The sequence below is a fragment of the Anabas testudineus genome, chromosome 21, assembly GCF_900324465.2.
Source record: "Anabas testudineus chromosome 21, fAnaTes1.2, whole genome shotgun sequence".
Classification (NCBI taxonomy): Eukaryota; Metazoa; Chordata; class Actinopteri; order Anabantiformes; family Anabantidae; genus Anabas; species Anabas testudineus.
The window spans coordinates 12,999,741-13,024,930 of NC_046629.1; the positions used below are offsets into that span (position 1 = coordinate 12,999,741).

Sequence of the window (25,190 nt, forward strand, 5' to 3'; positions counted from 1 at the left end):
TCTGTCTTCCTTCTTACTTCTCCTTATTTTCCATAATCCCACTTAGCTACTATTGGGGATTTCAAGATAAAGTGCTTTCATATTTTTAATAGCATCCTCCGGCTTATAGAAATCTGTTAGCTTCATATTCAGGTCCTCCGTCAGGTGCTTAGAGGAGCGTTATCTCAAGGTTTGAAAGGTCGGAGACTTTATCAGCTGAAAAGGGTAACAGCTGATAACTCCTAATGACAGCTCTCAACCTGTCTTACAACAAGTTGATTAAGGCAGAACGTCTTCATGAAGACTGTTTTAAACACACGAAAGTGTCACAATCTTTACACATTTCAATTACTTTTTTTTCTATTTTTTAGGTTCACGTAATAAAAAGGTGCATTTGAATTTTTAATGTTTCTTTTTTATGTCTGTGAATTTCTGCATTCATTTTTTAAGGATTAAAAATTTTCACTAACATAGCCTGTATCTCCATCCTCACATAAAACACTGTAAGTGAGGATACTACACTTAACATCAGTTTATAACTATATGTGGGATTTTATAGGCATATGCATATATTACTCATTATTGGCCATGTCCAAATTAAATGTAAAAGACACCTTACCAAATTCTTCTGTCCAGCGTAAAAGATAACCCACTGTACTATTCAAGAAGCCCATACTTCACTTCACTTTTTTTTCTGTTAAGTGCAACATTATCAGAGTCTTCATATGAGGTCTAATCATAAATGTAAACATCTGCATGAACTAAGTGGTAAGTTATATTATGGGATAAGAAGGAAGGATTTTTGCTGCTTATTGTTGTAGTTTTTGTTGCCTGCTGTTCTTTTTTCTCTCCCAGATGAGTTGACCTGAATTATTTTCAGTGTTATTTGTATTTGCATTGTAAATCTTTCAATAACTCTCCTGAAACGTCACCTCGCAGCCTGACCAGCTTTGTGCTGCCCTCTATCTGTCAGTGCGGGGAAATAACCACGACGCAACGCGCATGCTCAGACGGGTCGTCGGGTCGCAGCTCTGGGTGCTTTCACCTTCAGCCATCTTAACCATGTTGGGCTCTGCGGGACGGCGCTGCTGCGGGGTTTTGCGGGCGTTTAAGCCTGGGATCAACTCCCTGAAGACAATTACTGGCAAGCATGCGGTTGTTTATTCGGGTAAGTTAATTCACCTCCCAGAAATGTGCTGTCAGAATGATATGTCCTGTGACTTGTCTTTATAGCAGCTGGAGAGGAGTCAGGCCTCAACTTCACTGTTAAGAGTCGCCAGTCATTTGCTATTAGTAGTTTTCACATTATTAATAAAGCATAGGAAATATTTGAATGGATAATATTAATTCAGTTCAGACATTGTAGCTTCAGTCTTAGTTTAACAACTGTCTCCAATCAATAACCTTTCAACAACTCAAATACAAGTCAAGTTGTGTCACACAACTTTACAGCCGGCAGCAAAATATGACACGAGACGTGGGAATAAATGGGAATATACTGTATCAATAATGAATCAAGCTGGTGTTTTAATTAAACTAATCTTGGGTATGTTTATGTCCATCGTCCCTCCAGGCCGGACGTACGCTGCCCCAGCCGCCCAGGCAGCTCTGGCCAACGGCCGCATAGTGGCTGTGATCGGCGCTGTGGTGGACGTCCAGTTTGATGAAGGCCTCCCTCCTATTCTCAATGCCCTGGAGGTGGCGGGACGCGACAGCAGGCTGGTGCTGGAGGTGGCACAGCATCTCGGTGAGGGTGGTCCCGACTTTAAACGCTGCTCGCTGCTTCACAACATCCTTGCATGCTTGTGATGAACCTTGTACTCAGTCTGCAGTGTCCTCTCCCATGTGTCAACTCAGGTGAAAACACAGTCAGGACTATTGCCATGGATGGTACAGAGGGTCTGGTCCGTGGTCAGAAGGTCCTTGACACAGGAGCCCCTATCAGAATCCCTGTGGGCCCAGAGACCTTGGGCAGGATCATGAATGTCATCGGAGAACCCATTGATGAGAGGGGTCCGATTACAACCAAACTGTAAGTAGAAACACTAAGTGGATCATGATGCAGCAGGTGATTTGTTTTTCTTAATGTTAAGAAAATTCATGACACTACACAAAGTCAGGACCGTTTCAGTCGGTCTCTACATGTTGTTTGACTTCCCTACACTGTCTACAGCAGCTGCTAGTCAGTTTGTCCCTGCTGGACTTAAGTAATTGCCTAAAATACAAATAGTTGGTTGTTGTAATTCTGCATTTGTTGTCTTTTAATAATATATTTAATTATGTTTATGTTGCAGGACTGCTCCTATTCACGCAGAAGCCCCTGAGTTCACTGATATGAGTGTGGAGCAGGAGATCCTGGTTACTGGCATCAAAGTGGTCGATCTGCTGGCCCCATATGCCAAGGGTGGAAAGATTGGTGGGTGACTTATTTTATACCTGAGTTTTTCTTCTTTGGTCAACACTGTGCATTGCGAACGTCCTTATGATTATTGTTGTGCCTGTTTTATGCCTTCAGGTCTCTTTGGTGGTGCTGGTGTGGGCAAGACTGTGTTAATCATGGAGCTGATCAACAATGTGGCCAAGGCTCACGGTGGTTACTCTGTGTTTGCTGGAGTGGGAGAGCGAACCCGTGAGGGAAACGACTTGTACCATGAAATGATTGAGTCTGGTGTGATTAATCTGAAGGACACCACCTCCAAGGTGACAACCTCAATGAGTTTAAAACTTCCATCAGCTTTTCTGATAAAGATACATAGCACAGGGCATAAGGCTGCACGTACAGTAAGCTTTATGTGTGTTTTCATGTCCTCAGGTAGCGCTGGTGTACGGCCAGATGAACGAGCCCCCAGGTGCCCGTGCCAGAGTTGCTCTTACCGGACTGACTGTTGCTGAATACTTCCGTGATCAGGAGGGACAGGACGTGCTTCTCTTTATTGACAACATCTTTAGATTCACTCAGGCTGGATCAGAGGTTCACAGTGCCAGATGGCTTTCATTATTTGTGAATATCATTTAACAAAATAATTCTTTGTATGCACATACACTTTGTGCTTCAATATTTGTCGTTTTTCTTCAGGTGTCTGCCCTGTTGGGCCGTATCCCCTCTGCTGTGGGTTACCAGCCTACCCTGGCCACTGATATGGGTACAATGCAGGAAAGAATCACCACCACTAAGAAGGGCTCCATCACCTCAGTGCAAGTGAGAACACACAAGAAGCTAATCACGTGCCAGTACACAAATTAATGATTATTCACACTGAAATTTTGAACTGTGTTACAGGCTATCTATGTGCCTGCTGATGATTTAACTGACCCTGCTCCTGCCACAACTTTTGCTCACTTGGATGCAACAACTGTGTTGTCCCGTGCTATTGCTGAGCTTGGTATCTATCCTGCCGTGGACCCTCTGGATTCCACCTCCCGCATCATGGATCCCAACATTGTTGGAGCTGAACACTACGATGTTGCTCGTGGTGTTCAAAAAATTCTTCAGGCATGTTGGAAGCAAATGAGCTCTGAATGACTGTCAACAAAACAAACTGAGCTAAAACATTGTGTAACAAACTGTTTTGCTGTTTTTTTAGGACTACAAATCATTGCAGGACATCATTGCTATCCTGGGTATGGATGAATTGTCTGAGGAAGACAAACTGACTGTAGCTCGCGCTCGTAAGATCCAGCGTTTCCTGTCTCAGCCCTTCCAGGTAGCAGAGGTCTTTACTGGTCACTTGGGCAAGCTGGTGCCTCTCAAAGAAACTATCAAAGGCTTTAAGAGCATCCTAGCAGGTAGGCTGCAGCTATTAGGTCAAACACTTTAAAATGTGAACTTAGTTGACATTTGATGGTAATAATTATCCTTTCTCCTTTCAAGGTGAATATGATGCCCTACCAGAGCAGGCTTTCTACATGGTAGGTCCCATTGAAGAAGTAGTCCAAAAGGCAGAGAAACTTGCAGAGGAGCATTCCTAAGTAATTTGTCTGTAGAGTTAAAAGGTTTTATGAAACATTTGTACAGTATAATTTCTATTCTAAGCACTTATAAGTATGTTGTGTTGTTCCATCCCGCCGTAAAGGTGACAATGAAATAAAAAATAACCTTGTGATATTAAAAATGTGTACTATTTGTTTCCATTTACTGTGTGCACTGTCAGGCAAAAAGTATTTGTGTTTATTAGAAACAAAGTTACAAGTTCAGCCTATCATGTGACGAAGTTTCATATTTAACTCCCTTTCCTGCTTAAGGAGGCTGGCACTATGCTTTTTCAGGGCTTCAAAATCCTGTAAAAGAAATAGAAAAGAGTCTATGTTGAGCATTCTCTCAACTTTATGTGGGTGACTGTCTCTTACAAATTTGCATACTGCAGATTTCAGCAAACCTTCATTAGCTCCTCATATTTTGTTATTGATTCATCAAGAGCAGACCGAAGAGACTTCACTTTTACATCTGCATTAACAGATTCTGCTTCCTGTTCAAACCTGAAGCCAGGACAGGGACACTTTAAGGACATTATTTGTCATAGACACCAAAGCCTTGGAAGCATTTTAGATGTTTGTACCTATCTTCTGCTTTGGCCCTGGCGTGCTTTTCTTCTTTCAATTTTGTCTCCAGCTGCAGGATTTCCTCTTGTTTCTCCTGCATATAAGAAATCTTTTTGTTCAAGACTTGAAGTGATGGGTTTATTTTGTTTTGAGCTAAATATTCAATTACCTGTATTGCTTGCCCTCGTTCCATAGACAGAGATAATAATTTGTCCTTTTCTTTGGTGAGGTTCAATAAGCTTTCTCTCATGTCGAGCTCCTTCAAAGCATGTTCATTTTCAGCATTTTGTAGGTTCAGCTTCAGTCCTGATCATGGTAATAAGGCAGCATGTTTACAGGCGCTTGTATTTAGAGAACTTGAGAAAGTCATGAAAGGTTGACCACTGACCTTTACACATCTGTGTAGCATCCTTTTCCTGCTGCTGAGCTTCATGCAATTGATCAAGTAGGGATGCCTCTGTGGCTTTATGTTGAGTTGCTTGTTCCAAAAGTTTTGCCTGGTATCCAGCTAATGTTTTCCTTAAATAGATGCAAAATATACCATTATCATAGTTCACAGTTCAAATGAAAATATTACATAATTATATTTATTTTCCAATTATTATACAAGGTAAACACATTTTAAAAAGCCAGAGCCTAAAATTAAGTCTTTAAATTGCTCCAACATTAATTCTTAGTCTACTGTAGTGGAAAAAAAATATTATCAAAGTTTCTTTTATTCAATCTATGATGTTTCAGGACTATTATTATTTGATCCTGATCTTTGTACTTACCGATATTCATTTTCTTTAATTGTGTATTGGTCTCTCAGCTGCTGGACTTCTTGCATTAGGTTTTGAACAACTGTTTCTTTATCTTGTAATTTTTGGCAGAAAAGACTATCATTTTCCGCCTGGAGCTGTTTGTTTTCCACCTTTAACTGGACATTCTCATTTTTGTATTCCTCCATGAAAGCAATAATTGCTTGATTGTTGGCAGCTAAATCCATGAATCTTTTTTCCAAAATCTCGGCTTTCTTTCTTTCGCAATCCAGTTCTTCCTGGTAATCTGTTGCTCTGTCCTCCAGATCTGAATTGATTGTTTGCAGGGCTTGATATCGAACAAGCAGCTCATCTGCTCTGTGTTTCAGGATGCTGATCAAAGTGGACTGTTCATTGATCCTGGATCGCAGCATCTCTATCTCTGTCGTTTCGTCTGCAGAAAAACTGAGAAGTTTCTCCAGTGAGCTCTGAATACTCTCCACATGCTGGAGAGAGGAAAACGTGCCTTGTGTTAAAATATGTCACAGCCAGACACCTGTTACAGTTTCTTATGCAATGCTGGGCTAGAATCTGAGATGGGCCTGACACTGACTTTTAACATTACCTAAAAAGTTTTGTTTGGTCATTTCTGTAATATATTGCAATTTACAAGATAATGTATGTACAGCAAGCTAATATGAGCTAATAAGAAATATTTGGCTTCACTTTCGGGACAGTATAAAACTTTTACAACACAACCGTAGTGTAACTTGCATTACTTTTTATATTTTTAACTAGCATTACCTTACTAATTCAGCTGGCTCGCTTTCAACTTTAAATACATTTTAAAGAGTTTTAAAACCTTTTACATGTATTTAAGACTATGTGATAGAAAGTAAACAGCTAACTTAACTAGCGGGTTGACTAAAGCTAACTTAGCTAGTTAGCCGCTAGTAGTTGAAGAGTAGCTAGCAGCTAACTGACTTATCACAGATTTACCGTTGTCTGTAACTTTTAACTTACCTCTGCTATGTTGTCCTCCACCTTCATTAAGTTTTCTACATTTCTCTGTGGAGCTGCCATGATTAACAAACGCAGAGAACTGACAGACCGGTGTTTTTTTTGTTTGTTTTGTTTTGTTTTACTCAATGTTTAATTCAACCTTTCGTACGAAACTGTGCCAGAATCCCAGTTGCTCCGTTGCTACTAGCAACAACCCTGTTTGTTTTGGCGGCAGCGGCAGGAGAGACGCAGTTTCCGGTGCTCGGCCGCGGGGCGGCGCTGTCGAGCTTCTCATCAGTTTTACTGTGAGAGTGCGTCCGATCAGATCCAGAGACCAGGTCCCTACTGCTGCTGCTGCAATCATGGCTCACTTTGATGCCTTATACTCTAATACTTTTTATGTAGCATTGGCCCTTGTGTCCCTTTTGTTTTGAGATACAGCTGTTATGTCTGAAACGGTATTATCCCCAATAGACCTCAAATAACATTAGGTGATAGTGAATTTGGCCTGTAAATCGACCTCATTTAAAGCCTTTAATAGTTTTATATTTTTGTCGTTATTTCTCCCCAGAGAGATCTTAGACATAGAGTGTGTGCAGCAAATAATAAAACACGGCCCGCTGTGAGTGATCACCGGCCCTACGGGACAAGTCGGACCTGCATGGCATTATGCAGATTCCGGGGCTGGAGGGATTTATTCGGAGGGCCGAGGCTGGGTTGGGGGAGCGGCTGTCCTGGCCTTTGTGCACGCCCCTTCTCATCAACTAGCGGGCCAAGAAAGACGGAGCCGAGGAAAGCAACAGCATCCCAGTTCCAGTCCCTGCTGCTCCTCCATCTGCACAGCGGAGCTGGACGGACCAGCCAGAATGTGGAGAGCACTGCTACTTCAACTCTTTCTCGTCTTCCTGTTCAGTGTTAGATGGTGCCACTCTCAAGGTAAGTTGTGTGTGTGTGTGTTTTGTTTTTTACTTCTACTTGATGATTCACTGAGAGAGCTCTTGTGCTGGGGGGGGGGTGATTCACCCAGTGCACTTGTTGCTCAGTCAAAACAAACCAGTTATTGTGCCAGTCCAGAATGAAAATAGCAAAAATCATCCAGGACAACTCACACTTTAATGAGAATCAATGAGAATAAATCCACTGGACACTGGATGAAATACACTTTGCTGAACATTCAAAAAGCCACAGTTTAACACAGATACCCTGTATGTTCCAGTAACTTTGCTGTGGCCACTAGGTGCAGTAATCCTGGCTGCAGAGGTGGACGTTTTACCACATAGTATTACTTTAAAGGTTGAGCACAAAGCCTTCCTCAGACAGATTGGAAGTTCTCTTGAGGAACTTTTGCCTGAGCTTTGCTGTTGCTAGGTAACAGAAAAGAGCATGTGACTTACAATCTGCGAGGACTCAGAGCTGCTGGTCCAAATCTCATTCAGTGGATCAGATTTTACGCTGCAAACCACTGACTCGCACTTGATCACGACTCAAGGGGAAGAGCCTTGTTTCCTAATGCGAGACACAACGCTCAGATAGCGCGATGAATACATGACAGTGTTGTGTTTGCCTCCTGTGTTTGTAGCACAGCTAGATCCTACTTCTCAAATTGTAATCTGCTTTCTTTTTGCTCAACCCTTAGTATGTAAGCTCCTTAGTGTGAATCAAGCAACTAATTACACTGCAGCTGCTGCAGAGTGGAACCATTTCTACATAAGGAGAAGGAAAAAAAATAAAAAAGCAGCACCTAACTGAGTGATTTGGATAAGAGACACACAAAAACAGAAAAGGTGAATGCTACATGCTCCGATAGACAATATAACCAAGTTGATACTGAGACTGTGGCATTTGGAAAAAAAAAGAAATCACATCATTTCCTTTGCATCACAGCATTTTCAGTACTTGCGGGTGAAATTTGCTGATGGTGGCTGAAGTGCACAAAATGATTAACTAAAACCACGGTATCTCACCAAACGTTGTCAGCATGTCAGTGTTGATAATTAACACAGATTTGTTGTGATTGAGGGGCTGTAAGGGGGGCTGCTTAAATAGAGCGTGCAATGTTTATTATTTATCTTTAACCCGACGTTTTAATAAAGATGCTATTTTCATATGGGTACTGTGAACACTGCAAAAAAAAAAAAAAATTATAATATTAATAGCAGGTCTTTTACATCTGCCTGATCCTTCCACAAACATTTTAGTTTGATAATTGTTTCTTTCACGACCTTCTGTAACACATTATCCAGCCTCAACCTTGATACTGCTGCAGAATGCTTACACTGGCATTTATAACTAATGTGACAGTTTGAGGGGATTACATGCTGCTGGTTTTTTAACTAGCTTTTGCCATTTTCGCTGATCCAGACATCTTTTGTCAGTGAACTTTAGAGTTGATTTATCTATTAATCCTTGGCCTGAAGAAATCTGAAGAACATGTTGCAGTGTAAGAACATCAAAGGTGTACCCAATTATTACCACTTTCTTAAATTTCACATAAGGAAAATGCAACAGCATAATAAAAAACAACATGTTCAATTAAATGTCTGCTATTGTTTTCATCCAGTGCGGAGCTGCTTATATAAATTTGATCAAACCAATTTTTCGGTTTGCCGGTTTACAGACGTTGGCATTTCAAGAGCATGTGCACGTTAAACCTCACGCATGCCGGTTTCTTTCCGGTGTAGCAGCCTAAATCCTTGTGCAACACTAACACTGCGTTAGAAACAGGAACACAGTTGGCACAATCGAGAGCAAATCCTTTCCCCCCCTCTGTAGCTTCCTTAATCTTGGTTACAAACATTAAGGATGAAGTTTAGCCTCTAACCAAAAGTTGGTGACTCACTGTGCTGAGGAAAAATAAGTTGTCTGTGTCATTGTATTGTGACAATTTAGTTTATGATTCTTTGCATTCATGCATTGTAAGGCGAACGTACCAAAAAATCGCGTAAATATTCCTCAGTGCTTATCTGACCGAGCCTTTATTCCTCACTCCATTTATTCCTTCCCTTTGCTGCCATGCTCCTGCCAAAGCCCCTCCGTTTTTCACTGTTTTGTGTGTAGCAGTAAGAGCCAAAGTCAGTTGTTTGGCAATTGACTGCATTCTGTTGCATTGATTTCCATATGAAATAGGCAGCAGCACTTCGCCCTGACAGCATGGACAGGTCCAGCATTTCATGCTGCCAGCAGCCGTTTTCTCCACTTTTCTGCACACACACTGACTGAGGGCTGCGCCAAAACAAGACGGTATTGATAAAAACTTGAAGAGATCTTTCAGGCCCCCCCACGTGACTGGAAAGAGATGTTTTGGTGGTAGTAAACAGGTGTTTTCATAATGCACGGCCATGAGAGGGGAGCTTATGTTCCACTTTTGTTTTACCTTATCGCAGGAAGTAAGCCTCACACTCTCATTTCCACTATCTTATCTCCAAAATTTCTTTTTAGGGTGACACTTCCAGTTATGAGTCCACATCCCTTCTGGCACCTCCTTTGTGCCATTGTCATTTCACAGTGGGGTTTAAGGCGTTTGGTGGGATTCATTCTAATGAAAATTCTTTTACTGCTCCTCTTTGTTGGGCAATAGTAGGACGCCCTTATCTTCCTGCCTGGGTAGTGTGGTGCTCTCTCCTGCTGTGGGTTTAACTTGCTAATTACATAAGACAAAGGCAGGGAGAAAGGAAAGGAAAACATCAAATTAGGCAGAAACACTCAACTAAAAGACAAATAAATAAGCATGCGTCATCAAGACTGCATCTCATCCCCATTCATCCTGCCGTTTAATATAGTTACTAAAAATCGCCAAATTGCAACATACACATTTAAGGATTAAGAGAACGTTACCAAACACAACACATTCTTTTCAGATTCAGAGTGCAGATTCCCCTCGCACAAGATAGTGCTGTTGAAAGGTTCGGCTTCAGTGTGTCTGTCACCTTTCCCAGAAGTAATACTGTCAGGACACACTGGCTGCATTTGAAAGCCTCCAGCAGATTGGTTTCTCCTTACGTGGTTTTAAGTTGTCAACCTAGATCTGAATGTATGGCTCTTTAGCTCTTTACCATCTTGATCTCTTCCAAAGCAGATTTTTGTTTATTGGATTATTTTATTCATTTATATGGCTTATTTGTATTATTTTGTTTCTTTATTATATATTGTAACTTCATATTATATGTGATTATTTAATACATCATTTTTAATTTTAATATGTTCTGTTTTAATATATTATTTTTCTGTATTTGAAACTTTGTGATCATGGGCTTACAACAGCGATGGGATATTTAATAGCTATGCTAGTTTGAGCTAGTTTGCCTCATTTGAGGCATTTTCAAAGCTATATCAATGGGCTGAGGCTACATGTGATTTTATGTTAGCCTACTATTGTGGCAGGAGGTTAGTTTTTAAAGCGTAGGGAGCTATTTGATCAAGAAGGAAAAATGTTTCCAAATTGCCATCTAGGACAGAGATAGACCACCAGCTTTAAGTGTGCACCACCAATCACCACGTCACAGCTCCTCTCATGAAGAATTTGTGTGGAAACGGTTGCGGTACCAGCCAGTACCACTATTTATTCCAATTACGTTTCAGACTGGACAGGAACAGCATGCACAGTAAATCTGGGTGTCGGAGAGACAATCAGAATTACACATTCCTATTTGGACGGCTCTGATGGAGTGCTCTGCCACTGAGCTATGCTGCCTGAATCAATCTCTCCTGGAAAATGTCAGGGAAGCTAGAGTGGTGGTACCTTATCTCTACAGATGCCACTCAGTGAGAACATCAAAAGGACGCTTAGGATGAGTGTGATGAAGGCTGTGTAACTGTTCAGGGGGGATGGCTGGCACGCTTCTCCCCAGTGCTTGTCAATTCTTAAGATGTAAGAAGGATCTCTTCCCTCCATATGTGCCATGTTTTAATATATGGATCAATTATCTTTAACAAGTTTTGGCAAAAACAATTATGGAAAAAGATAACTGTAGATACAGTTTTAGTAGCATGTTAAAAAGGCTTGATATCCAATAATGAATTGTGCTATTTGTGTATCTGTATTTGTGTGTAGGATGTGAAGTGGGGCAGTTCCGCTGTGGGACAGGCCGATGTATACCAGGTGAATGGCACTGCGATGGGACATCCGACTGTGTGGATGACTCTGATGAACGCGACTGCCGTGAGTTACATCACATTACACCGTATTTTAAAATACCGTGCTTGAGTGTTTATGTGAGAGAGATGTTTATCCAAAGATCCTTTAAATTCCAGTGTAAAATATGTTACTTAAGTTAAATAACAATATTATAACAAAATATGACTAAAATATCAAAAGTAAAATGATTCCTCTTCAGTATAATCCATAACAGGGCATCCATAACTTGTATTAATTTATTTTTTTCTGTGGAGCACAGTAATAAAATGAAACAGGTAAATAACAGTTGTACTGAAGTATTGCTCAGGAAAAAAAAAGCACATAGTAACTCTCTACTACTGTATTTTATTCATCTGTTTACAATGTAAGGCTCTGTGTATATTCCCACAGCTCAGGTAACATGTGATGACAGTCACTTCCAATGCTTGAGTGACGGTGAGTGTATCCCAGATGTGTGGGTGTGCGATGATGAAGAAGACTGTGAGGACGGCTCAGACGAGAGGCAACACTGTCGTGAGTTCATTTTTGCATAGAAAATACGATGCACTCGATCGCTGTTCTAACTCGCCTTCACATTAACTGAATAGCTCAAATTCCCAATCGATTCCAGAAATATCTGGCTTAAACCTTTGAAGGTGTTTCTAACTCTGTGTTGCTCTCTCGCCCCATCTGTCCCCAGCTGGAAGGACGTGCACCAGTGGTCAGTTCAGCTGCACTAACGGGGCATGCATCCCAGGAGAATACCGATGTGACCATCTGGCGGACTGCTCAGATGGATCGGATGAGAGAAACTGCCGTAAGTCTTTTCCAGGGTGGTTTCCTTTTTTTTTTATCTCAGGTTCCTGTGGCATTTTAATCAATTTGTTAAGATTAAGAGTCTCGCTGACTGACAGAATGGGCCACAATATGCTTCTTGTTGTCAGAGGTTGATTGCAGATTCCTTGGTGGATTAGTCAAGCTGAAGTTCAGCTGCTATGCCATTATTGTGCCGACATGGTAGACTTACAGCACTACACACTGTGGTAATCTCACAATTGCATAAAGGATGCTGTGGCAACTGCTGTTGTTGTGGTAGTGCCGTTAAATTTTAATCTTCTACCCTTCCCATTCACTTTTTGTGAGTTTTTCACATTGTAAAGGCTAAAAAGGCCACGGTTCTCACGCTGATCTGAGTGCATAGCGTTGCCCTGATGATGATTTAATCTTTTAGATTACCCCGAGTGTACACAGCTGAGGTGTGCTAATGGGGCCTGCTACAACCGGACACAGCAATGTGACCAGATACTTGACTGCCGCGACGGCTCAGATGAGGCAAATTGCAGTAAGATGCCAGTCAATTTTACAAACATACATTTCCTCACTTGGGCTGCGAAGAAACAGTGGAAAAAATACTTCTACATTTGTTGTGTCTTCTTTAGCACAGCACTGCAACGCAGGCCTATTTCAGTGTCACAATGGAGTGTGTGTACCTCAACGCTACGTCTGTGACCATGACGATGACTGTGGGGATCGAAGTGATGAACTCAACTGCAGTATGCATCATTAGTCTCTCTAGTCTCTCCTTTTCTCTGGTCTAATCCTATTACCATTACTACTATTTCAACTAGAGATAACAAGATAAACAAACTCCTAACTTTTATGTGTATTTACACTTTGAATTCCATCTACAGCATATCCTACATGCAGAGGGAACTACTTCACCTGTCCTAGTGGGCGCTGTATCCACCAAGTCTGGGTTTGTGATGGAGAGGACGATTGTGAGGACAACGCTGATGAAAAAGGCTGCGGTATGGATGCAGTAGTTGGAAACCATCTAGTAGTAGTTGGAAACCTTTACTCTTAGGACCAGTACCATTAGACATTTGGGTAGTTAAGGAACAAAGAATTGGTTATAATTGGAAGTCTCCATGTGAACCTGATGCAGGTTCAATCTCCAAGGTTGGTTTGATCTAGCAAGATGCTATGCCTGTGCTTTTTCAAGTGTGCTGTTTAAATGCCTCTTTGTAGCACAAGATCGCGCAAAGGGCTTTTGAATTCCTCCACATGGCTGTGAAGAGTGTGTGTTTTTAGAGGATGAACTGCAGAAGCCCTCTGAGCCCCCATGTGACCCCCCCCCCTCCCTCCCCAAGCTCCACTCCTTTGCATAGATTTAAAGTGCCAGTCCTAGTCACAGTTTTCTTGAGATCAGCTCCACATTCCTGTTGAGACTGAATCTAAAACACACCTCACACACAGAATAGCTTTTTATTCTCAATGGTGTGAGCTGTTTAAGACTCTTTTGTTTTGTTTTCTCCACAAGATGATGAATTGGTTTTGTTTTGCAGATAATGTGCCACGGGAGTGTTACCCAGGTGAATGGCCCTGTCCATCCTCTGGCAAGTGTATCCCCATGGATCACCTTTGTGATGGGACCCCTCACTGTCCTGAAGGAGAGGATGAAACCAACGTCACTGCTGGTCACAACTGCAGTTAGTACCAACACTGCTTAAAACACCTAGTATCACCAAAAATGTGCAAGTGAGGTTTTTTAATCACAGTTCTGTTTCTCTATTGGTCAGGTATCTGGAAATGTGCCTCTCTGAGCTGTGAGCATCACTGTCATGCTTCTCCTGAAGGAGGAGTCTGTTCTTGTCCTTCTGGATACATTGTCAACAGCAACAACAGCCGCTCATGTATAGGTATAAACACTTTATTTACTGCAACCCAGCTCTGCAGTTGAGATTTTTCCTTCATGTACACAAATTTAAAGAAAGCAGTTTTATATAGAGTTTAATCTTTACCTGCTGTGGTTTTGTTTTTAATGCTGAAGACTTTGACGACTGCTCCATGTGGGGCGTGTGTGACCAGCTGTGTGAGGACCGCATAGGCTCTCACCGCTGCAGCTGTCGAGAGGGCTACACCCTGGAGCAGCACAGACACTGTAGAGCTGACATCTCAAGTGAGTGTCATTTCCTCTCCGACTCAGCGGTTTAACATACAGTGTGTTCACATTTTAAATGTAGGAATGATTTATCCAAATGAGCATCAGTAAACACCCCTTTCCTGTTTGCCATTCCCTGTGGCTGCTCTGCTGAATGGCTGTGCTCAGCGTTGCGTGTTAAATATTGTTTTAGTTAGTCCCTCGCCTTTGTCGAACATAGAGGGTTGACTGAGGGGCTGATCTCTGCTTTTAGCTTTGGTGAAAGAAGGGTGTAATGACAGTGACTGGAAAGTATTTTACCCTTCTTAGCCTGAGTTACGAATCTGAAATAATGTGCTACATTCACCTTCCACCTTCAATCTTTTAGCTGAGTATGTATGAAACTGATCTGGCTTTGGTTTAACCTGAACATTTCTTTCTGTTGGGTTTTGTAATTTTTTAAATATTTTGTTTACGTGCAGCTGGAAGTCCTTCCTTGATATTTTCCAATGGAAGAGACCTGCTAATAGGTGACATCCATGGCAACAGTCTGCAGACTTTGGTTCATTCGCAGAACAGAGGGGTAGCAGTCGGAGTGGACTTTCACTATAATCTTCAAATGGTCTTCTGGACTGATACCATTCAGAATAAGGTATTTTTTATTTCCACATTCCACATGTTTTATTTAGTCTGCTGCTAAATAAACTAGCAAAATAAAGTCTACTACTATTTTGGTTGGGCATTGCTCCCCCCTGATGCCAGGTCAATTTTATGGGGGAAAAGACCAGTAGACCAGAGTAGATGAGTTTCTTGTGTGAGTAAATACTTGCGTTAGACTAGAGCTCACCAGGATTGAATTCTTTCAGTTATCCTGTAAAATATCAGCAATGTTGATACTATAATAATGGGATAGCTGTTGGCTCCTTTGCGGCTGGGTCATAATGAAGGGGAAGCAGATGTGGAATGGAATCCAAATGGTCTAATCTTGAAACTTGTCTGATAGGCTGGTATGATGTTCACATACCAGGTAGCAATTTTTGTAACTCGATCTTGTTCAGAGTAATCTTGGTGTATTTGTTTTCAGTGCCACTGTCTGTCTATATGCATTCTTTGGTCAGCTAAAAAGTTGTGGTTCAGCTTATTTCTTGGCTTCTCCATTGTTTTGAACTGCAGCCACTGGGCTGAAAGACTAAGACTGGGCATCTGTGTATAACAGCCACCTCCATGGCAGCATGTCAGATTAAAAGTAGGCAGAGCACAAACAGGGCATGTGAATGCAGCCGTAAAGGTTAAACTACCAAGCAATTTCCACATCTTCAGTTTCTCTTTAAACAGGTCAGTTGAAAATCCTGCTTTTTAGACGTCTGGATCTTGTTTCAGTAGAAGCAGAGCTGCTAAGAACAGTACACCCTTCACTAGTTTAATGGTGCCAATGCTTTTAGTTTGAAAAACTAGTGGCATCAGTAGAGTGACAGGTTCAGAAAATGACTGTACCGTCTATACCGCAAACAGATATTACAACTGTCTGTCTATTCTTACTTACTTACTTATAAATTACTGTTATGTTCATGCCTGTGACAGCTGTTGACTGTCTCAGACTACTCTTAATCGCCACTCTTGTAAAAAATAGATTTCTATTACTATACTTTTTTATTTCTTGTGTTCATAATAACACAATCTAGGTTCTGTAACAATGTAAAGAAGGACCGTTCACTGAAGCAGAAAGAGAGAATGGTGTACAGAAGAATATTTTTTTTAAAGACACCCACTTGGTTTATCAGAATCTGGATTATGGATATTATCTCCTGTCACTTATCTTGAAATGTGTTTTGGAAGGGATTTCTACGTGGTTGCTGTAATTGTACCCTTGTGTGGACAATTGCAGTGAACAGCTGCACCTTCAATCTACCTACATGCATGTGAATATCATTTCAAGACTTAATAAATGTACTTTTAATATTTTTGACCACCTAAGGGCTGATTTCCTGACAACAATGGTGTCTTTTGTCTCCAGGTGTTTTCTGTGGCCATGGATGGCTCCAACCTACAGGTGGTTTTAAATGTATCAGTTGACTACCCTGAGAACTTGGCGGTGGATTGGGTTAACAATAAACTGTATGTGGTGGAGGCCAGTGTCAACAGGATTGACATGGTGGACTTTGATGGAAGTAACCGGGTCACGCTCATCACTGAAAACCTTGGAAACCCTAGAGGATTGGCGGTGGACCCCACTGTAGGGTGAGTATATTTCCCAGTTTCCATCTATTCACCCATCCACCCATGCCCAGTCCCCACATACAGTATCTGTTGTGCTTCATTGGCTTGGAATAATGGGGGTGTGTGTGTGTCAGATTAGCAGATTGCCCCGGGTGGATTAGTGACAAGCAATGTAAGTGATGACCCTCATTGTAATCCAATAGTATAGTTCAAGGGGGGAAGAAAGACAGATGGCGAAAGATAAATTGCTTATTGTATAATAATGTATAGCTTTTTGGTGAGCTGCACAGCCACCCGTTTGGAGACACAATGTGATGCTTTGGACACTGTCACTGTGTAGCATTATTTCTGTGTATTGGCCTCATGCACTGCGAGCCCCACCTAAGAGAAAGTGTCAGAGTAAACATTTCCCCTCCTTTCACAGGTATATGTTCTTCTCAGACTGGGAGGCACTCAATGGACAACCAGGTCTGGAACGAGCCTTCATGGATGGCACCAACCGTTATGGTATCGTTAGGACCAAACTCGGCTGGCCGGCTGGGGTCACACTGGACATTGAGGCCAAACGCATCTACTGGGTCGACAGTCGCTATGACTACATTGAAACTGCAACATATGATGGCCTTCACAGGTAAATATACCATCTGTTATTCTTTAAAAATAAAACGTCTTTTGATTACATGTAGAATGACTCGTGTGTGTATTTTTTATATTAACATAAATCATGTCTCAACCCTGTTCAATAGAAAAACTGTAGTACACGGAGGTAATGTGATCCCGCACCCATTTGGCATCAGCTTGTTTGAGCACAATGTCTATTTCACGGACTGGACCAGATTGGCTGTGATGAAAGCCAACAAGTTCACTGACAGCAGTCCTCAAGTGGTCTACAGTACGACTCAGACCCCATATGGAGTATCAGTGATACACCAGCTGAAACAGCCACATGGTAAGCCCCCCCGAAGTGAGCCAGAGTGGCATTAATCCAGTTTACAGTTCTCACAATTCATGCTACAGTACCACGTACTTAGAAGTTTGCCACTTACTGGGATTTTTTTGTTTTGTCCCTAGTGCCGAACCCATGCAGTGTAGACAGAGGTGGATGTGAGCAGATATGTGTTCTGAGTCACAGGAGTGACAATGGAGGATTGGGTTATCGCTGCAAGTGTCGCATAGGCTACGACCTTCATCCTGATGGGAAGCGATGTTCTGGTGAGGAAACATTTCTCTTACAACTACTTTCTTGAGAAATCCCCTCTTTTCTGGTTTGATCACCTGAGTAAATAATCAATCAACATTGGTTTCCACTCGTTTAAGCCTTCCTTCCTTGTTTCAATATGACATTTCTGTGAGGGTGAATGTCTTCTGATTTCCTGTCTCCAGCTGTGCGGCAGTTTCTGCTTTTCTCCAGTCAGCTGGCTGTGAGAGGGATCCCCTTTAACCTCTCCTCTCAGGAAGACATCATCCTGCCCGTTACTGGATCACCGTCCTACTTTGTAGGGGTGGATTTCAGTGCAGAAGATGACGTTATCTTCTTCTCTGACACAGCCAAAGATATTATCTACAAACAGAAAGTGGATGGGACAGGTGAGCACTGTTGTTATTTTATTATAGATAATATAGATATAACAATAGTGTAATACTACGAGGATACTAATACTACTACTTTTCAGAGTTTGAAATTGAGCCACCAGTATGTTTCCAGTGTTTTCTCTGTGCTTACACCCTTGGATAATTTCTTTCTTAGCAAGGGGCTCTACACATGATTAAACCAGGCTTATACAGGGAGTTAAGGGAGTGTCTGATGGGGCCGACTGGTACTATGGGGGAGGGAATGGACCGGAGTATAGACAGCGAAAATGGATCATATAATCAAGCTACATTTTAAAACTCATCAAGAGTATTTTACAAAGCAGTATCACCTGGGCTGTGGAAAGTAGTTACTAATATGATAATCCACAAGCAGTCACATCACACACACACACAAAAAAAACACTCCCCTGATCAGTGATGTTATTTTGGAGCTGCTCTAGTTTTTTTCTGTCTGGGCTACATGGGGAAAATGCAAGCTGACAGCCTATTTACTTAAATGTGTTTCATCTCTGTGTTAAACGATGGTCTGGCTGCTTTGATCTGTGCAGGCAGGGAGGTGCTGGCAGCCAATAGAGTGGATGGAGTGGAGGACCTGGCTTACGACTGGATTTCAAAAAACCTCTACTGGACTGACCCGCGATACCGGAGCATATCTGTAATGAAGATAGCGGATAAGTCCAGGAGAGCCATCATACGTAACCTCAACAACCCAAGGGCCATCGTTGTGCATCCTCTCATTGGGTAAAACAGAGTCAAATTATTTGTGTTTAGTTTTATTCCAAGCAAATATTTACCATATATATATATATTACCAAATGTTGGCTTATAGGTATTGCAGGGACTCTTTTTTAGGTTTATAGGATTCAGACTTTTCCATCAAAGTCTTGTCTATGTTATTGTAAAGGACAGAATTTCAACTAACTGTAACATAATGCTGCCCAAAACGTCTGAGAGCTTTTAGCATGTTTAGAGTTAATGTTCTAATATTACTAAATTTTAATCAGTACATTTTAAAATTTACAAGATGACAACAGGGAATGTGTGTGTAAAAATATAAGCTACAGACAGTGTAACCATGGTAGCTGTAAGGTCTCTGTGTCTAACATCTGAGATTAAATTAGTGTGATCAGCGCCATTGTATTGAGCAAGTTGGCTGAAAACAGAAAAGCTGTTGTGTTTGAGGTAGGTACTTATTTGTATGAAATATGACATCAATTCTTTGTTTTCTTTTTAACAGGTATATTTTTTGGACTGACTGGTACCGGCCAGCAAAGATTATGAGAGCTTGGGGTGATGGGTCACATGCCATGTCTATTGTCAACACTACTCTTGGCTGGCCAAATGGCCTGGCTATTGACTGGAGGTTAGTTAAAGGTCCTAGGGCACAACAAAATAGGCCATTTCACCTGATCCCTCACCTGACAATATTTATATGACTGTGTTTACTTGAAACTCTTGTTTCTCTGCTTTAATATTCACCCAGCTCAATGCGTCTATATTGGGTGGACGCCTTCTTTGACAAAATTGAGCACAGCAACTTTGATGGAACGAACCGGCTTACCTTGAACCGTATAAATCAGATCTCCCATCCATTTGGTCTCACCATTTATCAAGGTAATAAGGTCTCTTTGAGCTTGAACTGTGGTTTGTCATTCTTGCTTTAATGATGATCATGTCAAAAGAGCAATTACTGTTACCAGGAGGTGATGAAGGATAAAGTAACTGAGGCTGTGCTCTGCTGCTCCTGTCCCATGAAGGTTATGCATATTTCACTGACTGGCGCCTGGGTGGCATTGTGCGTGTGCGCAAGACTGACGGTGGGGAGATGCTCGTTATCAGAAGGGGAATCAGCCACATCATGCATGTCAAGTCTTTTAACTCCAACTCTCAGATTGGTCAGTAGCTTTCTTCATTGTCCTACTTACGTGGTCACTCGTTCATAAAAGCAGCTTGAATTTGTCAGTCAGTAATTATGCTCCACTACCCTTCTCAGGTTCCAACCTCTGCAACAGGCAGACAAATCCTAATGGAGACTGCAGCCACTTCTGTTTTCCAGCCCCAGACTCACAGAGGGTGTGTGGCTGTCCATATGGCATGAAACTGTCACCCAACCAAAGGACATGTGTAGAGGACCCTTCCAACGAGCCCCCCACGCTGCAGTGCGGAGCCAACTCCTTCTCCTGTGGCAACGGCAAATGTGTCCCAAACAGCTACAGATGCGATGGTGTTGACGACTGCCATGACAACAGTGATGAAGTCGATTGTGGAATTAACAGTAATGCTTTCTTTGTGAATTCAGTTCATGATACTGACCTCACTTTACCGGAGTTAAAAAGTGCTTCATGTGCTGCATTTTCTTTTAGTTCAGTACAATCAGTTCAGTTTTGATTCAAAGATTGTCTCTTTTTTGTTTTTTAGATACCACTTGCTCTCCCTCTGCATTCACATGTGCCAACAAGCACTGTGTGCCTACAGGATGGCGCTGTGATGGGCACAATGACTGTTTTGATAACAGTGATGAGAACAACTGCCCAACGCAGGTGCCTGGAACATGCCCTGCCAATCAGTTTACTTGTGCAAACCACCGTTGCATCCCACATATCTGGCTTTGTGATACTGATAATGATTGTGGGGATGGTTCAGATGAAATTGACTGCAGTGAGTATCCCTATAGAGACTTTGAACTTGTTTTGATTGATTCTAAACACAAAATAGACAGACACAAGTCAAAACGTTTCTCATATACATCATGGTGTCAGAGGTTTCTGATGAAGTGACAAATTAACTTAGCTTTTATAAACAATACAATGATATAAAAATATAGAGATACAACTGTTTTATAGTCACATTAATCAGATAAATATGTAAGCATAATTTTTAGGACCTCTATTTATTGGCCGAGATAGCCACAAGATTAAATCACAGGTTGATGCTCACCTTTTTCTTTAAACATTTGTGTTGCCAGATCTGGAAAACACGTGCTACCCAGGTCAGTTTCAGTGTCCAGACCATCGCTGTATAGACCCCAACTATGTCTGTGATGGGGACAGGGACTGTGTGGATGGGGCAGATGAGCAGGGATGCAGTGAGTACCTTCCTAGAGTACATTCAGTAGACATTATCGTGATCATTTATTTTCTTTTTCTATAACTTTAAAATTGTAAACTTACTTCAGCCTCTAGTGACATAAAATGTTGTAGGAAAGTTGGGGCTTTATCTGCCCATTCCCATCAAGAATCAATTAGCTTAGTCATTCATGCATACAGAAACTCTGTTTTACATGCTCAAAAACCGCGGAGGTCAGTTGAATGCTCTGCAGAATTCGACAAGCATTAGCTAAGCCTCTTAGTTTATTGATCTCATTAAGTGTGTTGCACAACAATGGAGGTCAGCATACGTACCCAACTGCAGAAATATTGAATATCAGTCTTAACATACTCAACTGGATTTTTTTTAGTCTACAACTGCACTGTGAATGAATTCAAGTGCACCAGTGGTCACCAGTGTATCAACTCCTTCTACCGATGTGATGGCGTCTTCGACTGCAGCGATCGCTCAGATGAGCAAGGCTGTCGTATGTATTTAAATACTTCCTTTGGCCATAGGTTTTATTACTGAAGCATGACTTGCTAATCTTTTAACTTTCATTGTGGACTAACATACTGTTTGGCATGTTTCCTAATGTACATGTTTCAGCTACCAGACCACCAGGGATGTGTCACCACGAGACTGAGTTTCAGTGCCAGTCAGACGGGAACTGTGTGCCATCTACCTGGGAGTGCGATGGTCATCCAGACTGCGAAGATGGCAGCGATGAGCACCACGCGTGCCCACCTCGCACCTGCCCTTCGTCTTTCTTCCGTTGTGACAATGGGAACTGTGTGTTACAGAGCTGGATTTGTGATGGGGACAATGACTGCAGGGACATGAGCGATGAACGAGACTGTCCCACTCCGCCTTTTAGATGTCCAAGCTGGCAGTGGCAGTGCCCTGGCCACAGTGTGTGCATCAACCTCACCACAGTGTGTGACAACACCCCCGACTGCCCCAATGGTGCTGACGAGTCTCCTCTTTGCAGTAAGTCCGCTGTTTAATGTTAGTTGGTGTAGGACATGTTCAGAAAGACGTGATTCTTTAATTACAAGTTTGCTAGTATGCTTATATTTTCATACCACACGTCAAACAGGATCAAACTCACTATTGACTTTGTTTAGTTCCACATTTTTGTATTTCTTATGTTCTGTAAACACCAGTAACTTCACTTCACTGAATTTTTGTGTTGAATGTTTGTCTTTGGATTCCTTTGTTAAAATCATGCATGTGTGTGATTTCACCTGTGTTAATTTGTAAATGATCTGTGATTTTCCTTTCTTGCCTTTCTCACAACTTTCAGATGAGCCTTTACCAGGTAGGAACAAATTCCCAATCATTGGTAGACATGCTGTATGTTTGATTTATTTATCCATTAACTTTTTTAATAGTTAATTTTAGTTACTAGATTTTTCAAAGCCTAATCAAAGGAAGGTTTTCTCGCCAAAAGAATGTGTCTGTGTGGCAAATGTAAGAATAATATGTACAATTGAATACAAAAAAATAGTTCTGTCTCAGAATAGCAATTATAAGGACACATAATGAAAGTAGTTAGCACTTTGTTTATCATTAGAGGGTAGCATGCATATAAATGACATAATTTGCCAGTTTGATTGTATTTCCTTTTTCACTATTTAACATGCTTCCTCTGCTTTCAACTCAGATCAGGAGAGTTGTTCTGACAACAATGCTGGTTGCACCCACGGTTGTATCCAAGGACCATTTGGGGCACAGTGTACATGTCCTGTGGGTTATCAACTTAGCAATGACTCTAAAACCTGTCAGGATATAGATGAGTGTAATCCCCCTGGACTTTGTAGCCAGCACTGCTTTAATGAAAGAGGCTCTTTCCGTTGCCACTGCCAGGATGGTTACACTCTTGAAGCGGACCAGCGTACCTGCAAGGCTTCAGGTAAGGAGTGATTCAGCATATTTCTCCTGTTGGAGATGTAAATAACAACCTTTAATGACATAATATGTTAAAATAGGCACATTATGTGTTCCTGTGGTTTGAATTTCAGCATGATTTGCCTATACAGATATTGCACATATCTGCAATTTCTCCGCTATGCTGGCTGAAGGGCAGGAATGACCCATTATAAATGGGGGCCTTGGCCCCCAGACTGGAAGACTGACACAGTCTTTCTTCTCCCTTGTCTCTCTTAGCTCCTCTGATTTCTTAAGATAAGACAAATAACATATATGTCACTCACTGGCCATGACTGGTGTAATTAGGACATAATCACCAACAAAGGGTTGTTTATGGGGAGTGTGCCTGACATGAGCTCCTCTTCCACACAGATAACTCTCTGAAAGGCTTTGCAATACAATAGGTCACTATGTGGACAGAAGTGCATTCCCCATGGATTGCCATTTGAGTAGGGTCTGTTTAACAGTCCTGTTGTATAGTTTTGGCGTAAAACATATAAATACTGATAAGTGCTCTAATTAGCATGAGAATGGACATGAAAAATAGGTAACAGAGTTTTGACGTTCGTTTACAGATTCTCGTCAGGCCTTCTTGCTCGTGGCTAGCAGAAATCAGATTGTGCAAGATGACATCACAGCTCAGCCCAATGTTATCAGCTCACTGGTTCGAGATGGACGCAACATTGTGGCCTTAGATTTTGACTCAGTCACTGACCGTATCTTCTGGTCCGATACCAGCCAGGACAGAATATGGAGTGCTCACAAAAACGGCAGTGATAGAACTGTGGTGAGTCTCGATGATTCATATGTGATTAATCTGAGGTGTGCGTGTAGTGACATGATCACCAGTAAACATGTTTAACTAACAACATGTCTGTTGTGGACAGATATTTGACAGCGGAGTGACTGTGACTGAGAGCCTTGCCGTGGATTGGGTGGGCAGGAACCTGTACTGGACTGACTATATCTTAGAGACTATTGAAGTATCAAAACTGGACGGCACTCACCGGACTGTATTAATTAGCGCAAATGTCACTAACCCACGAGGGATGGTGCTCGACCCCAGAGAAAGGTCAGTGGCGTTTACAGGAATTGCTCAAATTTGTTCTAAGAAGGTTTACATTATTAAAGCAATAGGTGTTATAAGAAGGCCATTTGTTTTGCAGTGCTCACTTGATGTTCTGGACTGACTGGGGGAGGAATCCCCGCATTGAGAGAGCCAGCATGGATGGACAATTCAGGACTGTTATTGTAAGCAACAAGCTGTACTGGCCCAATGGTCTAACTATAGACTACCCAAACAGTTTACTGTACTTTGCTGATGCCTACTTGGATTTCATCGACTACTGCGATTATGACGGGAACAACAGAAAGCAAGTTCTCGCCAGTGACTTGGTGAGTTAATGTGAAGGCAAAATTTATTCTGAAACATTTTCTGAATTACTTGTAGAGATCATATTTAGTTATCTAAAATTGAACAGAGCATGATTTCCTATTGAATAGTATGTATAAGATACCTTTTTTTTGTGCTACTCTCTATGAAAAGGTACTGCAACATCCCCACGCAATTACCATTTTTGAGGATTTTGTGTATTGGACCGACAGATACATCAACCGTGTGATGCGAGCCCATAAATGGCATGGGGAGAACCAAACAGTGATGCTGTTCAACCTCCCTCAGCCCATGGGTCTGGTGGCAGTTCACCCAACCAGGCAACCTGCAGGTATCGATAAGATAATGAATCAACTTCTGCTGCATGAGCTTGTGTTGCCCACCTGAATTCATTCGGTAGTTCTTTTATTTTGATATTGTTGTAGGCAGTAGGACAATTGCTTTTTCTAAATACACCTAAGACTAATTCTGTGAAGATTATTTTCTTGACTCTGCGTTTGTTTGACAAATTGTAGGTGAAAATCACTGCTTGAGGAGCCCCTGTACTCATCTCTGCCTGCTTTCTGCTGTGGGGCCGAGGTATTACTCATGTGCCTGCCCCTCAGGCTGGACACTGGCAGCAGACCAAATCACCTGCACCAGAGGTATGCATCCTGCCAAACTGAGGAAAACACT

General features: G+C 41.8%; 3 protein-coding genes across 5 annotated transcripts in view; 2 read left to right on the forward strand and 1 right to left on the reverse strand.

Moving 5' to 3' along the window:
• The first annotated feature begins 991 nt into the window (after positions 1–991).
• Positions 992–4,091, forward strand: LOC113173792 (ATP synthase subunit beta, mitochondrial-like). Its single transcript, XM_026377350.1, has 10 exons — positions 992–1,147; positions 1,553–1,726; positions 1,837–2,011; positions 2,274–2,395; positions 2,495–2,679; positions 2,792–2,950; positions 3,056–3,178; positions 3,260–3,472; positions 3,564–3,765; positions 3,851–4,091. The coding sequence occupies exons 1-10, from the start codon at positions 1,042–1,044 to the stop codon at positions 3,946–3,948; spliced, it is 1,557 nt and encodes a 518-aa protein (XP_026233135.1). The 5' UTR covers positions 992–1,041; the 3' UTR covers positions 3,949–4,091.
• Positions 4,092–4,128: 37 nt separating this feature from the next.
• On the reverse strand, positions 4,129–6,444 carry zgc:172182 (coiled-coil domain-containing protein 89). 2 transcript variants are annotated; one of them, XM_026376930.1, is made up of 7 exons: positions 6,282–6,444; positions 5,292–5,764; positions 4,907–5,037; positions 4,688–4,824; positions 4,536–4,612; positions 4,356–4,455; positions 4,129–4,257 (listed from the first exon to the last, which is right to left on the reverse strand). In XM_026376930.1, exons 1-7 carry the CDS (start codon positions 6,339–6,341, stop codon positions 4,171–4,173), a joined length of 1,065 nt encoding a protein of 354 aa, XP_026232715.1. In that variant the 5' UTR covers positions 6,342–6,444; the 3' UTR covers positions 4,129–4,170. The 2 variants fall into 2 exon arrangements, with proteins under 2 accessions (XP_026232715.1, XP_026232717.1); XM_026376932.1 differs by having other exon boundaries at positions 5,292–5,723; positions 6,282–6,413.
• A 590-nt stretch (positions 6,445–7,034) lies between these two features.
• lrp2a (low density lipoprotein receptor-related protein 2a) overlaps positions 7,035–25,190 on the forward strand; it is a 39,343-nt gene continuing 21,187 nt past the window's right edge. The window contains exons 1-32 of one of the 2 annotated variants that reach the window (XM_026377432.1): positions 7,035–7,196; positions 11,311–11,418; positions 11,785–11,907; positions 12,074–12,190; positions 12,605–12,715; positions 12,813–12,926; positions 13,065–13,181; positions 13,719–13,862; positions 13,953–14,072; positions 14,204–14,332; positions 14,776–14,945; positions 16,308–16,531; positions 16,935–17,141; positions 17,257–17,459; positions 17,582–17,722; positions 17,894–18,097; positions 18,652–18,844; positions 19,341–19,466; positions 19,587–19,717; positions 19,861–19,998; positions 20,097–20,378; positions 20,522–20,761; positions 21,069–21,188; positions 21,561–21,677; positions 21,800–22,180; positions 22,497–22,511; positions 22,857–23,105; positions 23,698–23,909; positions 24,010–24,194; positions 24,289–24,517; positions 24,669–24,846; positions 25,031–25,159. In XM_026377432.1, the coding sequence (XP_026233217.1) occupies positions 7,127–7,196; positions 11,311–11,418; positions 11,785–11,907; positions 12,074–12,190; positions 12,605–12,715; positions 12,813–12,926; positions 13,065–13,181; positions 13,719–13,862; positions 13,953–14,072; positions 14,204–14,332; positions 14,776–14,945; positions 16,308–16,531; positions 16,935–17,141; positions 17,257–17,459; positions 17,582–17,722; positions 17,894–18,097; positions 18,652–18,844; positions 19,341–19,466; positions 19,587–19,717; positions 19,861–19,998; positions 20,097–20,378; positions 20,522–20,761; positions 21,069–21,188; positions 21,561–21,677; positions 21,800–22,180; positions 22,497–22,511; positions 22,857–23,105; positions 23,698–23,909; positions 24,010–24,194; positions 24,289–24,517; positions 24,669–24,846; positions 25,031–25,159 (5,227 nt within the window). In that variant the 5' untranslated portion in view covers positions 7,035–7,126. The remainder of the gene's footprint in view (positions 7,197–11,310; positions 11,419–11,784; positions 11,908–12,073; positions 12,191–12,604; positions 12,716–12,812; positions 12,927–13,064; positions 13,182–13,718; positions 13,863–13,952; positions 14,073–14,203; positions 14,333–14,775; positions 14,946–16,307; positions 16,532–16,934; positions 17,142–17,256; positions 17,460–17,581; positions 17,723–17,893; positions 18,098–18,651; positions 18,845–19,340; positions 19,467–19,586; positions 19,718–19,860; positions 19,999–20,096; positions 20,379–20,521; positions 20,762–21,068; positions 21,189–21,560; positions 21,678–21,799; positions 22,181–22,496; positions 22,512–22,856; positions 23,106–23,697; positions 23,910–24,009; positions 24,195–24,288; positions 24,518–24,668; positions 24,847–25,030; positions 25,160–25,190) is intronic. The other variant, XM_026377434.1, reaches the window with a different exon arrangement.

Coding starts and splice junctions, on each gene's coding strand:
- LOC113173792 (XM_026377350.1), top strand. CDS start 1,042: ATGTTGGGCTCTGCGGGACGGCGCTGCTGCGGGGTTTTGCGGGCGTTT. Junction 2,396..2,494: donor TGCCAAGGGTGGAAAGATTG/GTGGGTGACTTA, acceptor TTATGCCTTCAG/GTCTCTTTGGTGGTGCTGGT. Junction 3,766..3,850: donor CTTTAAGAGCATCCTAGCAG/GTAGGCTGCAGC, acceptor TCTCCTTTCAAG/GTGAATATGATGCCCTACCA.
- zgc:172182 (XM_026376930.1), bottom strand. CDS start 6,341: ATGGCAGCTCCACAGAGAAATGTAGAAAACTTAATGAAGGTGGAGGAC. Junction 5,765..6,281: donor TGGAGGACAACATAGCAGAG/GTAAGTTAAAAG, acceptor TCCTCTCTCCAG/CATGTGGAGAGTATTCAGAG. Junction 4,613..4,687: donor AACGAGGGCAAGCAATACAG/GTAATTGAATAT, acceptor TCTTATATGCAG/GAGAAACAAGAGGAAATCCT.